Below are 19,217 nucleotides of genomic sequence, written 5' to 3' on the forward strand. Positions count from 1 at the left end.
GGCCAATCTCAGGGATCATGCATTCATTGCAAATACACTCACCGGCCACTTTATTAGGTACACCTGTCCAACTGCTCGTTAACACTTAATTTCTAATCAGCCAATCACATGGCGGCAACTCAGTGCATTTAGGCATGTAGACATGGTCAAGACAATCTCCTGCAGTTCAAACCGAGCATCAGTATGGGGAAGAAAGGTGATTTGAGTGCCTTTGAACGTGGCATGGTTGTTGGTGCCAGAAGGGCTGGTCTGAGTATTTCAGAAACTGCTGATCTACTGGGATTTTCACGCACAACCATCTCTAGGGTTTACAGAGAATGGTCCGAAAAAGAAAAAACATCCAGTGAGCGGCAGTTCTGTGGGCGGAAATGCGTTGTTGATGCCAGAGGTCAGAGGAGAATGGCCAGACTGGTTCGAGCTGATAGAAAGGCAACAGTGACTCAAATAGCCACCCGTTACAACCAAGGTAGCCAGAAGAGCATCTCTGAACGCACAGTACGTCGAACTTTGAGGCAGATGGGCTACAGCAGCAGAAGACCACACCGGGTGCCACTCCTTTCAGCTAAGAACAGGAAACTGAGGCTACAATTTGCACAAGCTCATCGAAATTGGACAATTGAAGATTGGAAAAACGTTGCCTGGTCTGATGAGTCTCGATTTCTGCTGCGACATTCGGATGGTAGGGTCAGAATTTGGCGTCAACAACATGAAAGCATGGATCCATCCTGCCTTGTATCAACGGTTCAGGCTGGTGGTGGTGGTGTCATGGTGTGGGGAATATTTTCTTGGCACTCTTTGGGCCCCTTGGTACCAATTGAGCATCGTTGCAACGCCAAAGCCTACCTGAGTATTGTTGCTGACCATGTCCATCCCTTTATGACCACAATGTACCCAACATCTGATGGCTACTTTCAGCAGGATAATGCGCCATGTCATAAAGCTGGAATCATCTCAGACTGGTTTCTTGAACATGACAATGAGTTCACTGTACTCCAATGGCCTCCACAGTCACCAGATCTCAATCCAATAGAGCATCTTTGGGATGTGGTGGAACGGGAGATTCGCATCATGGATGTGCAGCCGACAAATCTGCGGCAACTGTGTGATGCCATCATGTCAATATGGACCAAAATCTCTGAGGAATGCTTCCAGCACTTTGTTGAATCTATGCCACGAAGAATTGAGGCAGTTCTGAAGGCAAAAGGGGGTCCAACCCGTTACTAGCATGGTGTACCTAATAAAGTGGCCGGTGAGTGTAAATGTCCTATGTAAAAGTGTTTTTTTTTTTTTTTAAAACCTCTTCACCCCTTAGCATTTTATGCCTTTCATGTGGTTGCTTAGTATAGGAAATAAAGAAATGTTACCCTTTCCATGATATAATTGCATTTAATATAGCTATATTAATTGTGTATTCTAAATTCTAGCTGCCATGCGAAGACCAGATCATCCTCCTCAAGGGCTGCTGCATGGAGATCATGTCACTCCGAGCTGCAGTGAGATATGACCCAGAAAGTGAGACGTTAACACTGAATGGGGAGATGGCAGTCACAAGAGGACAACTGAAAAATGGTGGACTAGGGGTGGTATCTGACGCCATCTTTGATTTAGGCGTATCGCTGTCCTCATTTAATCTTGATGATACCGAAGTCGCCTTGTTGCAGGCTGTGCTGCTTATGTCATCAGGTGGGAACATTATCATATTTTGCATTATGGTGATGTGTACTACACGTTATAGGTAGCCGAAATGTCGACATTTGTTGTTTTCTACCCTGACATAACTAGAATGAACTTATATACAACTGGATTTTAAGAGTCTCAGGTCATAAATCTGAGATCAGCAATAAGTAAAATTAAACATATTACCCTTGAGACACATTCCATGATTGCGTCTAGGCATTTCTCTCGCCTCTTGGATTGCTTAGTCTTTACTTTTTCAGCCACCATTTGTACAGTTTTAACTCCAGTAAGACTCAATGCCATTCCCAGACTCAGTGATGTTAGTGCCTAGATGCCAATAGATCACAGAAAGAAATCCAGAACTGCATGGCTCCCAATAAAACTGAAGTTTATTTACAGTCTAAGTGGTAGCCTACAAGGTACCACTCACGCGTTTCAAGCAACCCATTCCCTACTGATAGGATTTCTGTTATACAGAGCCACATTTTTGGATTTCTTGTTGTCATCCATTATAAATCCATGACATAAAATAAGTAGATCAATGAGGAATTACCTGATTCAGTTAAGATAAGGATATATATAAAAGCAAATAATATATAATAAAGAACAATAACCTCTCACTAAGTGCTGGATTTACTAGATCAGTAAAATAGTCATGAACCTATTACAGTAAAGTTTGGGTGGAATATTATGGAATTCATGTCTTATTGTCACAGGTGTCTTGAAGCATGCTTAGGTAGTATATGAAGTCTACAGATAGCATTAGATGTGTGTTGGAGAAAGCCTTAAAGAGATCTTGTTGGTTTGAACACGGATTCTCGTCTGCCAGAATCATGCTATAGAGCAAGAGGAGCTGAGCAGAATGAAGTTGTCTTTTATTTCTTTACATCTCAGCTCATTCTGGCCTTAGAAGTCCAGTGGGTGGTCCTGTTTCGGGACTACATGGACATACAGGGGATGTTTTTAGTGACTAACTCACTCCACCCATTGGACTCCTGAGCATAGAATAAACGGGGATTTCAATCAATAAGTTTCAAATAACTTTATATCAGTCTGCTCAGCTCTGCCTGCTCTATAACAGGATGCTGCTATGTTGGATAGCATTTTCATGGTGGTAAGTTTCCTTCAACACACACAAGCCTAAAAATATGAAGTCAGACAGTATGAATATTGAATCAATTATTAGAGAGGTAAGTGTTTAACGTTAAAATAAGTTATTGTTTGTAAAGGAGTATTTCCATCTGGAATTTTATGGCTGTATCCATGGGATATGCAATAAATATCTGACAGATGCTGATCCCACCACTTGGATCCACATCTATCTTGAGAACGGGCGCCCCATTGACCTCCTTTCATACCTGCAGTGAAGGAGAAATGACCATATTCGGGTCACTCTGTTTACTTGTACCAGAAATATCTGAGCCTGCCTAGATGGGAATACTCTTGTTTTGAAGTGTTAGTATCATGTATCTATGTCTAAAATGTTCACAAAATATAAATTATATTTGAAAATGTTTTTGTTTCCTTGGCAGATCGCCCTGGTCTCTCCAGTGTGGAAAGAATAGAAAAGTGCCAAGAAGGTTTCCTCTTGGCATTTGAACACTACATTAATTACAGGAAACACAACGTTGCACACTTTTGGCCAAAACTGCTGATGAAAGTCACCGACCTCCGCATGATTGGAGCCTGCCATGCCAGCCGGTTCCTGCACATGAAAGTGGAGTGCCCCACTGAACTGTTTCCCCCACTGTTCTTGGAAGTGTTTGAGGATTAGAAGAGACTGTGCTTCTGGTTACTCGGCACTACTGGGGTCTCCCCTTCCATTCCATTGCCTCCGTCACTTTTATTTGTTCTCGTCCATTCTGAATAGACATGGATGAAAATGTTCCTCTAATGCGGGTACTCGTGACTATCGTGTTTTTGTTATTCTGTCCTTTTGATGTGAAGTTTATCCGTGGAAGTTGAACCCCTTTTGTGCTGAGGTGACTGTCAAGACATTACTCGTCAGAGCGTTTGACGGTCCTTCCAGTTCTTAAGTGGTTATTGGAAAAAGAAAATGTACAAAAAAAAAAAGAGAAAAATTTATATTAACTTGCATTCACCAGCACTACGGATCCTACACAGAAAAGGTATTCTCAGATGTTGTGCCTGCGGCTAAAAACCCTACTGACCATCTCCCGTGGTGATCACTTACTCGTGCAATGTGGGGCAGTTCTAATCGTTCACAGCTGCATATACACCATTTCCTCCTAGAACAAGGCAGATATTTGGTTTTATCACTAGATGATATTTTTTTAATTTATTTTTTTAAAAGAAACGATATCACCCCTTATTTGGCACACACTGCGCCCATGGTTGGGGATAAATTGGTAGCATGTTTATGAGTGGGTTTGTAGAAAAGAGAATTTAGCCTGGTAAAACCCCAAAAAATAATTATACCTTTATACTTAAGAAAAGAGGTGATAATCCTGAAAGAATGTATTTTTTTACTCTAACTCCCATTTTCCAATGTCCTTTTATTTTTTTTTTATTACGGAATGAAACAAGCTAAGCTGACCTGGATGTTATGGAAGTATGACATTACAATTCTCACTCTTGTGTTACATAGTTGGTGTTTATAGGATGACTGTACAGAACTAGTTCCTTAATTCTGCACATTCCCTTCTCAGGTATTTGAAAGTAAACCTCCAGGAATTCCATTAATGTCTCACCGTTTTCTGATCCCCTTACTTTTGCATGATGATAAGAATTGGAATAGGTCTTGTGCCACAAGTCACATGATGATCACTTGGCACTTTGGGAATTGGTAACCTCACACTGTCGTAATACTAGGCCATACAAGGATGACATTTGAACTCCTGAACTGTGATATATCCATATACTCTATTGTACTACCTCCTTCATTACCCATATTCTAACAGTGCCTAGCTGAGAAGCAGTTACATAGGGCATGTTCAGATCTGCTTCAGTGCCACATATCCCTCAAATCTATCGGTGTATTCTATACAAAGCAAGACTATCCATATTACATGTTCAGGGCTTTAGTTCATGCCAGATTATATATTTTGCCAGACATATTTTTCTATAATAAAATAAACCTATAGAATATAAATGGATGCATAAATGCTCCCCAGCTACTGACAGCAAAACCAAAACCAATAACATAGTATATGTTGCATATTGTGCATGATAATCTAGTATTTTCAGGTCAAATACTTTAAAATAGATTTTGTGTGTATATGTCTAAAATTCTATTCCATATTAACCTCAAGTCCCAAGCCTGGTCACTGAGAGCCAGAGAGGAGAGCCATGTGCCTTTACACATCACTCATTGATCTCCGCCGACAAGAAACCTCCCATAACTACAAGAATCTATATTTTCAGTTTTATAGGTTAGCCTAGCAGGACACACAGCATATCTTCCTACAAGATACAAAGACTCATTCACCAATCCTAGAAGATACATTATACTCTGAAATTTATTTGTGTCTATGCAAAGAATTGAACAGTGTGAGAAAACTGCTTTAGCTCACAATTTATTGTAAGACATATGCAAGGTCTATGTTACTCTTAGTACAAAGATATCGATGCAGAGTGGGTATATGAAAAGCAATGGCTTCTCCATGGGTAAACACTGAGTGTATTGCTTGGTACGGCCCTGGGTAATTCACACTTGACCTCTTGCTTTTTACAATTGATTCCATAGACTTTAATGGGTGGAAGACAGTAGAAAGAAAATGTCTCGTATGTCTTAGCGTCCATTCACAAAGAGTTTTTGGCGCTGATTTTCATGCTGAATCCGCATCAGAATCCCATTGACTTCCGCTAGCGGAAAAAGGAACCCATTGAAGTCAATGGGAGGCTTTTTTTCTACATGGATTCTGACGCAGATTCAGCGTCAAAATCAGTGCCGTAAAACTCAGTGTGAATGGACCCTTAGAGTACTTCTCCAGACCATCCCTTGCCACTTCCCACTTTTTCTGTTTCTGTGTCAGTCTTTAATTTCTATTTCATCAATGATGTCACAACGTGATACAAAACCGAACTGCGGCAATTGATTGGCTGTTGAGATCACATGTCCCGTTGTAGGGACATGTAGCAGCCAGTAGAGACAGGGGAGGAGCAACAAGGATTAGTGATATCACTTTGACATTTTTGTTTATGCAAATCATTAATCATGGATGGACAACCCCTTTAATATTAGCAATCAGGTTTTTTCCTAGATGATGAAATACTGGAGACACCACAGGGCCCTGGTAGAGAAGGAACATGGATACAGACTCAATCAAATGTTGTGATTTCGGTTACTGGGAGGTCGGGTGCGCCAGGCAAACAGGAATAACTGTCTGGGAAGGCCACTGCATGGAATATACCGCCTCTGCTTTCTATTTGGAACTGGTTGGGTTAGCTGTATCAAGATGTCCAAACAACCATAAAACAAGTATGCGAGAAGATATACAATACAGATCTTATAACAAATATGTATATTTATATATATATATCTGTATACATTAACTTGTAAATAGTTGAACACAAAAGGTTATCTGCTTTAGTACATTTTCAAAGAAATATGGTTCATACAGCAAACCTACCCTGCTATTTTTGAAACTGGCTGAAACCCAGGGAACTATATGAAGGATCTGGAGCTGTAACTCCAGTGCGTAGACCTGTGCCATGCTGGGTACCTGGATGGGGGGTTCATTTTTAATAAGTGACCACAAAACAGTGAAATATTTTGCAAATATTATACCTTCATATTACATGAGAGATTTGCAGATGTTATTTCTAGATCCCATTTTAATAACGGTTTGAAATGGTGGCAAGAATGAACATATTATACATGCAATGCATTGTAGCTCCCATGCGCTGAGTAATGTGTCGTTCATGAAAAACTAAGTGTAAAATATAAGTTAGAACTTGTGCACACTGGTGTTTTTCAGTTTTCTTGTTTTATTGGCATGCCTGTGTAGACTAATATAGGCATAATAATAGTGGAAGAGGAATATGATAAAAACTGACACATCCAGCTGATCTTCTAGTACAGACTTAGGTCTAATGCATACAGCAAAGCAGTGTGCATGCACCATGCACTAGTATTACTAAGCCTATGCATGCTTCATATGGTAGTGCATGAGACCCTTATAAGGCACTGTACTTGGACGCATAGTGGGTACCGTACAGATATACTATAGGTGCAACTTGTGCACTATAGGGGTCCAGTAGGCAAGGGGGCCCGTGGTCACCCTAAAAGTAGCCAGCAACTTCCTACAATAATATTCAATTGCATGTAAGGGAAAGAGCTAAACAATTTCATAGCCCTTGATCAGATATAAGAGAACAAAAGGCCCACATAGAGGAGCCCTCTATGGTCATAACCTAGTAATGGTTCTATGAGATATGTAATATTTGTACTGGGCCCATACAAATCAGTGAGAAAAATTCTCCTTACAAAATTGAGGGCACATGGAGGTTACAGAAGGTCACAGCAGGCTATAAGCCCCATATTGCATATCTGGAGTACATATAATGTAATATGGCCATTTGCTTGGACCCTAATAGAGCGCCTAGCTAGCATGCACATTGCAAAGACTACTTGTGACATGGAAACAGACCAGCGTTGAATTGTGAACGTTACAAAGGTTGTTATGTATAGAGTGAACTGGTTTGTTTGTTTTTTAGTGCAATAAAGATAAAATCTTTTTAGTGTAAATTCTAAAAGAATAAAAACTTGAATGTTGCCCAGGGACTGGAGAAACAGAAAGATAAAAAAGCTAAGCATTATTCAATATGTACAATATACAGAAGTATGCAAAAGTTTGAAGCGGTCTGGAAATAATGCTACAAAGTAACAATGCTTTCAAAATAGAAGTGTTAAGAGTTTATTCTTCTCAATTAATAAAATCAAATAAATGAGCACAAGAGAAATCTAAATCACATCAGTATTTGGTGCCGCCGCCCTTTGCATGCAAAACACCATCATTTCATAGTTACATAGTAGATGAGGTTGGATGAAGATATCAGTCCATCAAGTCCAACCTATAACCTTACAGGACAATACAGTGTTGCTCCAGAGGAAGGCAAAAAACCCCATGAGGCTCATGCCAATTGCCCCATTGCAGTGGAAAAAATTCCTTCCCGACTCCAATCTGGCAGTCAGTATAAAACCCTGGATCAACGGGTCCTTAAAATCTAGAGTCCATAACCTGTTGGTACATTTGCACATTTGGCAGGGAGGTTGTTCCAAACATCTTGAACAAGTATGGACTGATCTTCTGTAGTTGTAGGGTTGCTCAAATCCGTCTATCCCTTCAAATAATCCCAGACAGACTGGATGAGGTGGAGATCAGGGCGCTGTATCAGACATATTATCACTTCCAAAACCAGTCTAAATACTGATTTGATTTATATTCCTCTTAAATAGTAACACTTCTATTACTGAAAGCATTCTTACTTTACAGCATTTTACTACACCTGCCTAAAACCTTTGCACAATACTATACTTACTTGTTCAAATTGAATAAAGTACACTTAAGATAATATACAGTACTATACAGATAGTATACTATAGAATAGATAACATATGGCTGTCTCACACATTCTTTATTTTTAAGCTGACCATAAACATTAGATATAAGTCAGCTGAACTTGCTGATTTCCGTTAGCCATTGTGATGGCAGATGTATAGCAGAGGTTCGCAGATAATCCTATCTAACGTGTATGGTTGGCTTAAGGAGAAGATATACTCATTGACAAAAAAAAGTGCAGTTATGTCTCAGAGAGATATGTAAATAGTCACAGGTGCGAAAGGGCATAAAAACAGAATCCCCAACTTCCCTATAAAAATGCTCTCAGAGGTTACTTTGAGTAGTGTATCTATTAGTAAGAGATGGATGGTGCATCACTGGACTGAGAGAAGCAAGATGGTCATTTCAAAGAACTGCCCACCATGTAGGCCGTTCTGACCAAACTGTTAGGAGGTGTTGGAAGCAGTGGTTATGTGAGGGCACACACAATGAACAGGCCCCACACTACGAGCAGAGAGGATTATTCAATCTTCTGACAAGTGTGAGCTGCCCCCACAGTTTCCTTGTCCACAATAGATAGCTCCTACATTATATACCTCTCTCTCTGGCTAGACCCATTCCAACAGCAACCATCACCTTCATTTGCAGTTGGGTCGCGACTGAGAAACCTGGACTGCTGGAACCGTATCATCCTCAGCGATTAAGTTAGGTTCTGTTTGGGATCTGAATATGGGGTTCGAGAATGGAGGCCTCATGGTGAGCACTTCAATCCTGCCTTGCTGTGGTGCGTCACCCTAACTGGTGGTGAGATAGCCTCGGGAGCCACTGCATATGACAGTCAGTCTCCCGTGGTAGTGATGCAAGGAACACTTAACAGCTCAGTGATACATACAAGACATCCTACAGCCACATGTGTGGCCTCTCATGGTATTTTTCAGAAGGCACGCAGCAAGGGTTTCCTAGGAATGTCTTTGATGAATCAAAGCACTTCCTTGGCCAGATTTATTGCCAACCAAGCAATTATGGGACCAGCTGGCACATCAGCTTCAGCAACCTATGTAGGATCTACAGGCCCAGACGCAGCATTTGTGGCAAATATACTACAGGATATCATATTGAACCTGTATGCTCCCATGCCCAACCATATCTCATCTTCTATCCAGGCTAGAGGTTGCCCAACAGGGTACTTGGTACAATTGTACAGTTTTCCCCAAATAAAATGATCCTTTAGCTCTAATATTATAATCACTTACATATATATCTATTGCAGTCACACATAGAAAGAAAGTTTTACGCCAAAAACTTCTTCTTGGCGCATCATTTTTTTGTCAATGAGTGTACATTGCATAATACAGTAGATACTATTCCACAATTTGGCTAAATGCATTGTAGAATGGCAGAACATAAAAATGCTACAATGTATATTTCCTTATAGTCTACCAATCTATACATGACAACTCCTATGTCAATAAGCAAGACAGAAACAATGCAGACACTTCCAGTCCACATGAGCAGATCGCACTTATCTTGTACACTAGCACTTATAGCGGATATACTCTTCATATGTCCTGATGTTGCACAGAATGTCTTATGAGTGGGAGGTTTGGTACAGGGTTTTATAGATTTATATTTTGTGAAGAAGGTTTGCTTGCTCATGGTTGATGTCCAAGAAGGACTTTTGTCCATTCTCAAATTTCACAAATGTCCTATAGTAAAGGTGCTGTAGTGATACACACGATCTATCTTTATTCACTTATTTTCTAAGAATTTCATTGTGTCATTGAGTTTCAGAGTTTACAGAGGGTTCGCTGAAATGTTAGATATAGTTTCAGTACGTAAAGTGTGTAACTTTTCGGACTGGCCGTCTACTCTGTGTGGTCTGTCGTGGACACAGTGGGGCAGATTTACTAAGGCTGTCTAACATTTAGACAGCATAAACTTGGACAGGGTAGTCAGAAGATTTATCACAATGACACACCCTTGGCACATGTTAGACTCTTTCCTTCTTTATACCGCCTCTTGGTATAGTTAGACCAGTATTTGGTGCCTAAACCTTGGTGCATATCTATAATAAATATGGTGCATTTTATAACTCGACGTAGTTGTACGGTCTTTACTAGATACTTTCAAAAAGTGTTTAGCAAGGTGCAAATGTCTCTCTTTTGTGGCACAAATCAATAATAAGCTTGCCTAAATTGATTTGCGCCAAAATTATGGTGCTAAAATGCCACAATTCTGGTGCGACAACAACAGTAAATCTGCCCTGTTGTATACATATGACCATAGAGCCACTGTATAGACATGACTGTGGTGTTTGGGGAAAATGAGTAGCAACAGAAGCTTAATAGGAATGTTCATCACTTTTTGTATTGTAACCTATAGCTAAAACAGAGAACCCTTTTAACTGTCAGTATAAACTGATTTGGATTTTTTGGGCACACAAGACCTGTGCCAATAGGCAGATTTCGGGGCAGTTTATCCCTTGCAAAGCATGCATGTCTTTCTTTAGTTGGCAAGGGTATATAAATTTATACTGTATGTATATTGGAGATGGAATGTTTGGGAATGTTGTCGAAATCGACTAGAAAAGCTACAAAATATTCTGTGAAAATAATGCAGCTACTTAATGGGGAGGGTCATAGGGCACCAAAGGCTGTGTACCTCAAAGCCCCAGGGCATAATCCAGTCCTGGTTTAAGCCACATGGCTCATTTTTCCTAGTAAGGAGCAATTGTCACTTCATAGTTGTTGCCACCAAATAAACCTGACTTATTGGTCGTTGTATCTTGTGGCACCGAGAAAGTGAATTTGTAATGTTTCTTATATTCAGTTTTTAATAACGGATTACCTGATTTTTGTTAAACAACGAATTTACTAGTCATTTCTTGTGAATGCCATTTATGTAAATGATTTGTATTGCAAAACTGAAAATAAAGCAATTCTTCATTATAAGCAACCATGTCCCATGGGCATATCTTTGATGATAGACAAAGGATTGTTCCGAAATTGCAAATGTAAATTAGGTATGTGATAGACATGGAGGGCCTTGTTTTGTACAAACTGGGCAGATAAGGTAATAGGAGTTGGAGTAACATGATACAAGAACCTTCTAGCTCTGCCACCTTAGGGGGCGTTCACAGTTGTGCCCGTATCCGCCCACTGGGTCTCTGTCCTATTCCTTGGGGAAACTGGCCGATGGCCAGCTTTAAAACCCATTCATTTGCATGGGTTTTAAAAACAAACCGCCGGTGTCCGCATGCAGCCTCTCCGCGGGGAAACCTTTTTTAGGATGGACATAAAGTCCCGCATGTCCGAGTTTTGAGTCTGTGCAAAAAAAAAACGGTTTCCCCACGTAAAGGCTGCATATAGACACCGATGGTTTGCTTTAAAAAAAAAACATTTAAATGAATGGGTTTTAAAATTCACCTCCGGAAAACTGTTCCCTATAAAGTTTTCCTGGGGAATAGGATGGAGACCCAGTAGGCGGACAGACACGGGTGCAAGTCTGAACACCCCCTTAGAGCTCCCCACTAATTGTTATTTACCTGACTTCAGCAATGATACCCCAGTGTACTCAGATAAGCTCTGAAGTCAATCACTGGTCTCAGTAGTATACAGCACACGACCACTCAGGCCAGTCATTGGATAGACTGGCTCATCGCTACTTACCCCAGGCAAACACAGAATGATGGGGAACGCTGGAACAGCAGGGGGTGTACCAGGCAAATAATGAGTATTTTATGCCTTATTCTCTCACTGGCAGATTTTTTACCACATTTGGAAGACCCTTTATAATAACTTTTTAGAGGTGGGAGCCCAGTTTGTATTTTTGATATATTTGCAGCTGCCATTAGGGGGTGCTAAGTAGCTCACTGTACATTATATACATTGAAGTCAGTTATGAAACTGTAGGCAGTAATATTTCCGCTAGCAATGGCTGTGAAAATTCATCTAATATTGTTGATAAACCACAGAAGTAGAATAGCAAGACAGAAAAGCATCGTTGTCTTCACAACCCGTTATGGTATATGACTGAACTGCTTGAAGATTTTTGTAAATCCTAATTCAATCCTAATTTTAAAGATTTAGATGAAATGTAGATGGACAACTTCTTGCAAGTTATTCCAAGGTACATGTCGTTTCTGGATCAAATTAATTGTGATAAAAAATGTTGCCCTCATTAAAGTGTCTTCAGATTATCCATGAGGGCACTGGTAGATTTATGTCTGTGGCGAGCACGTTGCTATCATAAAGACTATTATATTACATTGGCCGCCATTATAATAGGTGCTGATAAGCTTACATAGAGTTAGAGAATACAGTATAAGATAATCTGGCTCTGTTCACATATCTGGGTTTTTCTCATTTACACCTACATATGTCGGCTATGTATGGTTTGTATGGGGAGTAGATGTAGAATATAGAATTTAGATCCAACAATTGTAAGTTTTGGCTGTAATACAGTGCTCATACAGCATAGTGCATTATGGCCATGTTTACACACACACAAATGTGAATGATGTACAATAAAATCTTCACACGTATTTCTATTACAATGTATTCATAGACCTAAACTGTGCAGAGGTAGAACCAGCTGATTTATCAGAAGTCAAGCTAAGCTAAGTAAGCAGGGATATAGGTTGTTTACATACGTACGTAGGCACTTTGTACATAATTCACGTGTATCGTAATTCTGTGTCACTGTATATTGCCTTTATAATATTCACTTGCCTTAAACAGTACACCAAATAAAGCTATACAAGACTTCTAGATTCAGGTACACACAAACACACACACATATATATATATATATATATATATATATATATATATATATATATTCCATCCATTTTGTAGATGTAAGCTATTCTTTTTTTTTTTTATAAAGTGAATCATTACCATTCGTGAATACATTTGTTTGTCACTGGTCTTATACATGTAAAACTCAAAACCAATGCAGCTTATAAGCTAATGGATTTGTGTATCATATGACAAATAATATGTTTTATATAACTCACAGGGTCTAGTCATGTGTGTTTCCTAAAGCTAAATCCTTACAAATTCATGTATCACAATGCATATACTGTATACTGCAGTCATAACACATTACAGGACAGTTCAGACCTGCTCAGGAGTTCAAATGTAAACCTAATGACTATTACAAGCATGCCTCGCCTTCACATGACTTTATCTGTTGGCATATACCATCTAACAACTCTCACCAGAAACATACAGTGAAATGTCTCCTAAAGACCACCTCTTTGAGTAGACCATCTACCACTTGTTGTGGATTGTGGCCATCTTCTTTGAGAAGACCACACCTTTGGTTGTCTCAAAGACTCCATCCATCTATTTTTGGCCAACCTCTTCTTTTTAAGACTTATTTTTATCTCTGTGAACTAAAGCCCTATGGCTGCTCTTCATAAAATAGTATTCAATGCCAATAGATTTGGTCACTGACACGTAACGTGTTGAAAGACTTGACTCTAAAGCATAAAAATGAATAGTTAAAGTATCTGCATAACATAAAAAAGTTAGATTTTCTTACAGAAACAACAGCACTGTTGCCTATGGGCTGTGTCTGATAGTGCCCTATTTAAGTGAATGGGCTGCAATACCATACACAGCCCATAGACAAGAGTGGCACTGTTTCTGGGAGAAAAAGCCAAACCCCTTTTCTTTTGCGGGGTCTACAGAAGGTGAGCCGTCCTTTCAAGATGCACAGTGTAATGTTACCAATGATATCTATGTAATGTAACACACGCCACAAGTACAATGTATCTTCAAATATGCACAAGTGTGAATGAGAGGGATGAGCCTTGCTTCATGGCCCTCTGTGAAATCAAACCCTTGTATTGTTTATTGCTATGCTATAGTATATACATGTATTACTGACCTCTACCTGCATGTTTCACAGTTTTAAATGAGCTGTAAAGTGTTAAAGACAAAACCTTTTCAGTATGAGAATCAAATCCTATAAGGAGAGTGTAGGTAGATGTAAGACTGGTTTACTAAAGAGCAAATTTCCATGACTATCTACACAATGTATTTACACCGTACTTCACTTTATATCATTGCCAACAGGAAAACCTAAATATCTGACACAGTGTAAAGGCGTATAGCGTCCTGATCTCTCACTGCCCTTAGTGGTTTAGTATAATGCTTTCTGATCCAACAGACACATTCCCACCACCAGCGTATGCAGGAATAAAACATAGTAACTGGTAGGTTGGCCAATTCCAATTTGCATTTATAAGTGAAAGGGTTAAACTGTGTTCTTGATCTCCGCTAAGAAAGGGCACGTGCAATAGGGCGAAAATAGATTGACTTGGTGACTCTTTAAAGCATTACTGTCCATGGGAGCCCCATGCTTCAAAGTTGGTACTTCCATACCATTGACATTCATATTCATTAGTATTACATCACTGGGTAAAAAATATGCAAATCTATTCTCCAGGATGTAATTAGGAGAACAGTGCACTCTGTACGCCGTCCTCTAGAGGGCAGCATCCTTAGCATCACTCAGCATCCTTAACATGACTCAGTTAAAAAGTCTAATATCATGATGCGGATTTAATTGCCAAATTAGTATTTCTATTCCAAAAGGAACAGATTATCCCCTATTACATCACTGTCAATGAGGAAGGAACACGTAAGCTTTATTGTATTGTTGGACAGCACTGCTTTAGAGGATAAAGCACTTTGCATTGTCTAGCAACCATTATTTTATTGCTCAAATGTATCTAAAACTTTAAAAATAAGGCAATTTTGCAAATACTCCTACTATATTGTGTATACAGCTATAGTTCAGTCCAGCCCTATGTGTGTCCATGGAAAATCTGACTACAAAAGGCATCTTTGTAGTCAGTTGTCATAGAGACATAAGACAGAAAATAATTTTCTCAAGACTATATGCAGCATTGCTTTGTTTTGATTTGAAAAATAAAAACTGGTTGCAAAAGTAGACATACCATTTAAGGCTAAGGCCCCACGGGATGTCCCGCAGGAAAAAAATGCTGCAGGAAAAACCGCGACAGCAATGCATTGTGGCTCTTCCCGCAGCACTTTAGACAGAAAGTTCCACGGACTTTCAGTTACAATCATACCTATGGGGAAACCTCTGGCGTTTCCGTAGGTATAATGGACATGCTGCGATATCCAAAACCGCGCCAGTGTGTCTGCACCATGGTTTTTACCGCAAAGTGGGCATGGGATTCGCTAGAATCCCATCCACTCTTCCCTGACTGTAAAATGCCGCAATTTTGACTACAGCACATGAAATTGCGGCGTTCCTGTCCCATGGGGCCCTGGCCTAAATCTGATTTATCAGGAAGATTTTACATTCCCCCCTCCTTGTTAGAACTGTTTATTGTAACCAGTACCAAAAATAGAGAAGTTTGCATTACCCTTAACTTTATAGAACAGGGCTAGCAACATATATTTAGATTTATTTGTAATACAGGGAAAAGCTTCCCTATATACTACCTGTTCTAGATAAGAGTTTATATTATCACACAGATATTTATATTTTGTAGTATCCAAAATACTTCATAGATTATAATTCAGATCTATAGAGCCCTACAGAGAAGATGGGAAGAAAAGGTTTTGTCTTGGATGTATTTCTTTTTATATGTCTATGCATTGTGAAAAAATAAGTATGTGTCTATATTGTGTATGTAGAATGACCTGCTTTATTGGTGGAGGACCTCAGGGTGCTTAGTGGATCTCATTGTATGGAGGGATTTACAGAGACCAAGAATTGGCTGAATTAAGAAAAAAAAAGAATTGACATAAGATCATTAAAAATTTCTAGTCATTACTGGCTGGGGGTGCTCAGATCGCTGTCAGTCTGTCCCTGGGACCCTTTAGGACTTTACATAAAAATAATGAACAGGAAGAAAATAGAGAAACAAGAAAGTGGTCAAATAGAAGAACAAGTACAGAAAACATATGTCTGATATAATTCACAAATCTCATGTATTCACTACATACAAAGAAAAATGAAGAGGCCGCTACCCCATTAATATTACAGACTTGTATAGTCACAGCCTAAAAGGGGTTTCCAAGACTTCATATTAAATGGAAGCTGAGCTGCAATAGCATGATGCAACCACTACCCAGAGTATGGCGCTGTCTGCTCTGCAGTTGTCATCTGATGTTTGGGGTGTCAGGCTGCCATTGATTTCATATTGATAATCTACTCTATGGTTCGATTCACAGAAACGTAGAAGATTGCTGTGAAAAATGTATGTTTTTCATGGCTGATTTGCACGCATACATTTGTGTGTTTTTATATGTATACACAGTGTATTGACGAATCTGTGAAAAAGAACAAAAAAAAGGACTGTCAAAAAACTGGTCATGTGACTAGCTCCCCATTCACATATAGTGAACGTAATGCAGCCATATAATGGCCATTCATATGTAGACTTAGCACAGGCCATTAATATGAAATGTTAGACTACCCCTTTAAGTACTGAAATGTGTTTACTTTCCTCTTAATGCTCATTTACATAGGGAGCAATGTAACAAATGATCCTGTAATATTTCAGAATAGTCCTTTTTCATTCACATAGCTATAAAACCCACCAGCAACTCGACTTCCTCCATCATTTGTGAGCAAACCTCTGTGGTTTTTATATTGCACAATATATCTGCCTGGAAGCAGATTTTACAGCCTATTTTTCTGCAGAAGACAATCACCGGTTTACTGTTTTTAGGAGCGGTCCATATTTCTATGAATAAGATGTTGAAGGCTCTGCTGATAGCTGCCATGTAATGTGGTTACAGATCCTGCACAATTCAGTTAGCACTTCTGATAAAACAATCCATATTACAGGATACACATAATATGCAAGCAACAAAACCCGTCCCAACTTCTAGACCTAGAAAAGGAATATTTTGCAGCGTTGTTTTTAAAAGGACTTATTTTTTAATAATCCAGCATTCCTGGTAATAATAGTGATGCAATAGTATGCAAGATAAAACAGGACTAGAGCCATTGGTAGATGGTTGATGGTTGCAAACCATATATAGACATTAAAGAGCTCTTACAGAAACTGTAAATATATCACAAATGCTTCATTTCTGAGGGTGCAAAATACAGAGCTAGTACGTTGTAAGCCGTAGTGAGGTGCTATCATACTACAAAGGAGGAAGTCATCTTTGTAAAAAAAAAAAAAAAACATTGAATTTTAGTGTAAAAATTGCCCTATATTAGGAAATCCGAAGTAAGAGCAGGAGCAATGCTTTACTTACAGATGAATTTGTGCAACTTTCTAGTTTTGTTGCAGCATCTATTTATCCAACAGTGAGAGAAGGAAGTGCGGCCATATTGGTTGTCACTGCAGAAACGGGAGGTAAAAGAATCATTCAAACATTCTGTACCATCTGGAGATACTTTCAACTTTGCAAGTATAAGAAACAGAATGACCTCTGCTCTAGCTTCTAGTTTACTAAGACATTTAAAAGGTTGCACATTGGGTGATATGGAGACTTGTGAAGCTGGGGTGTTATTGGGGCACTGTATACGGAAATAGGCAGGTATGGTCTACTTCATCTATGACCCAATGGTCTTGACCTAGTCAAAGATAATATAAGTGCGGCAGCCAGCCAGACAGTGATAAGCATGGGCCCATTTACCCTTTGTATGACAATGTACTCTGATTTCCTGACTGACTGGTGCCCATAGCCGTACCTGATGGGCGGACGATACAATATATGTGTGTTAACTATTATTAGTCCTTTTCAAGGGATTGATCATGGTGGCCTCTGATACGGAGAGCCTACTTCCCAACCTCTAGCGCTCAAAGTGGAGCAATTCTACCTAGACAGAAGAATTTGATCCAGAATTGTTTTGGTTTAGAGTTAACTTATGTAGATACAATGACACAGACACAATAAGACTTTTGCTGTACTATATTATCTGCATTTTTGTCTTTGTTTGAAGCCATGTAAATAGTAACATGTGAAACCTTGATGGTAACTTGTTGCTATTGAAATAAAGAAAAGAAGAACAGAAATACTTGCCCAACAAGTATAGACCACATAAACTCATAGGTGGGCTTTATTTTGAATACAGTGTTAAGTTATACTGCTAAGATTGTCATTTTGTAGCATAACAAATAAATATGAATAACAACAAGATGTGGCGTCTTCTGTGTTCAACTATTTTTTTGTTTTAAATCTAAAATTCTTTTGCCTTTCAATAGTTTCAGGTAACAATGTACTGATTTTTAGAATAAGTCAGCATGTTTGTGAACTTGAGGAGAACTATGGTCATAAAATCCTCATTCATACAAATTTCTTAAGACTGGTCTTTCATATGCCAATCTTAATATAGGACCCTACTTTTCTGGTTGGTCAGGCCCCTGTGGAATTGTGCTCCCACTTCCACCAAATTAAGAGTGCCGCCTATCTTGAATATTGTCCACTGAAATTATACTGTCATGCCTAATAATTCACATTTTCAGAGAGTGCAGAGATCCTGGATAGATAGAGAGATAGATAGATAGATAGATAGATAGATAGATAGATAGATAGATAGCAGTGGCGTAACTAGGAATGGCGAGGCTCCATGGCTAACTTTTGACATACCCCCCCCCCCCCATGATGCTGAAGACATTTCTGCGCACACTATAATATCGTATATTGGCCCCTGCACACGGTACTATGTCCCCATAGTGGCCCCAGTACGCAGTATTATGTCACCATACTGGCCCCAGTACACAGTATTATCCCCCATAGTGACCCCAGTACACAGTATTATGTCCCCATACTGGCCCCAGTACACAATATTATGTCCCCATAGTGGCCCCAGTAAACAGTATTATGCCCCCATACTGGCCGCAGTAGACAGTATTATGTCCCCATAGTGGCCCCAGTACACAGTATTATGTCCCCATAGTGGCCCCAATACATAGTATTATGTCCCCATAGTGGCCCCTGCACACAGTATTATCCCCTATAGTGGCCCCTGCACACAGTATTATGTCCAATAGTGGCCCCAGTAAACAGT

General features: G+C 39.4%; 1 protein-coding gene across 2 annotated transcripts in view; it reads left to right on the forward strand.

Annotated features, from left to right (window-relative positions):
- The window catches only part of THRB (thyroid hormone receptor beta), a 256,789-nt gene extending 252,043 nt beyond the window's left edge, over positions 1-4,746 (forward strand). For both annotated transcript variants that reach the window (XM_075271371.1, XM_075271370.1), the window contains 2 exons: positions 1,425-1,683; positions 3,210-4,746. In XM_075271371.1, the coding sequence (XP_075127472.1) occupies positions 1,425-1,683; positions 3,210-3,451 (501 nt within the window). In that variant the 3' untranslated portion in view covers positions 3,452-4,746. The remainder of the gene's footprint in view (positions 1-1,424; positions 1,684-3,209) is intronic.
- The last annotated feature ends 14,471 nt before the right edge of the window (positions 4,747-19,217 follow it).

The sequence above is a fragment of the Leptodactylus fuscus genome, chromosome 4 (genome assembly GCF_031893055.1).
Source record: "Leptodactylus fuscus isolate aLepFus1 chromosome 4, aLepFus1.hap2, whole genome shotgun sequence".
NCBI lineage: Eukaryota > Metazoa > Chordata > Amphibia > Anura > Leptodactylidae > Leptodactylus > Leptodactylus fuscus.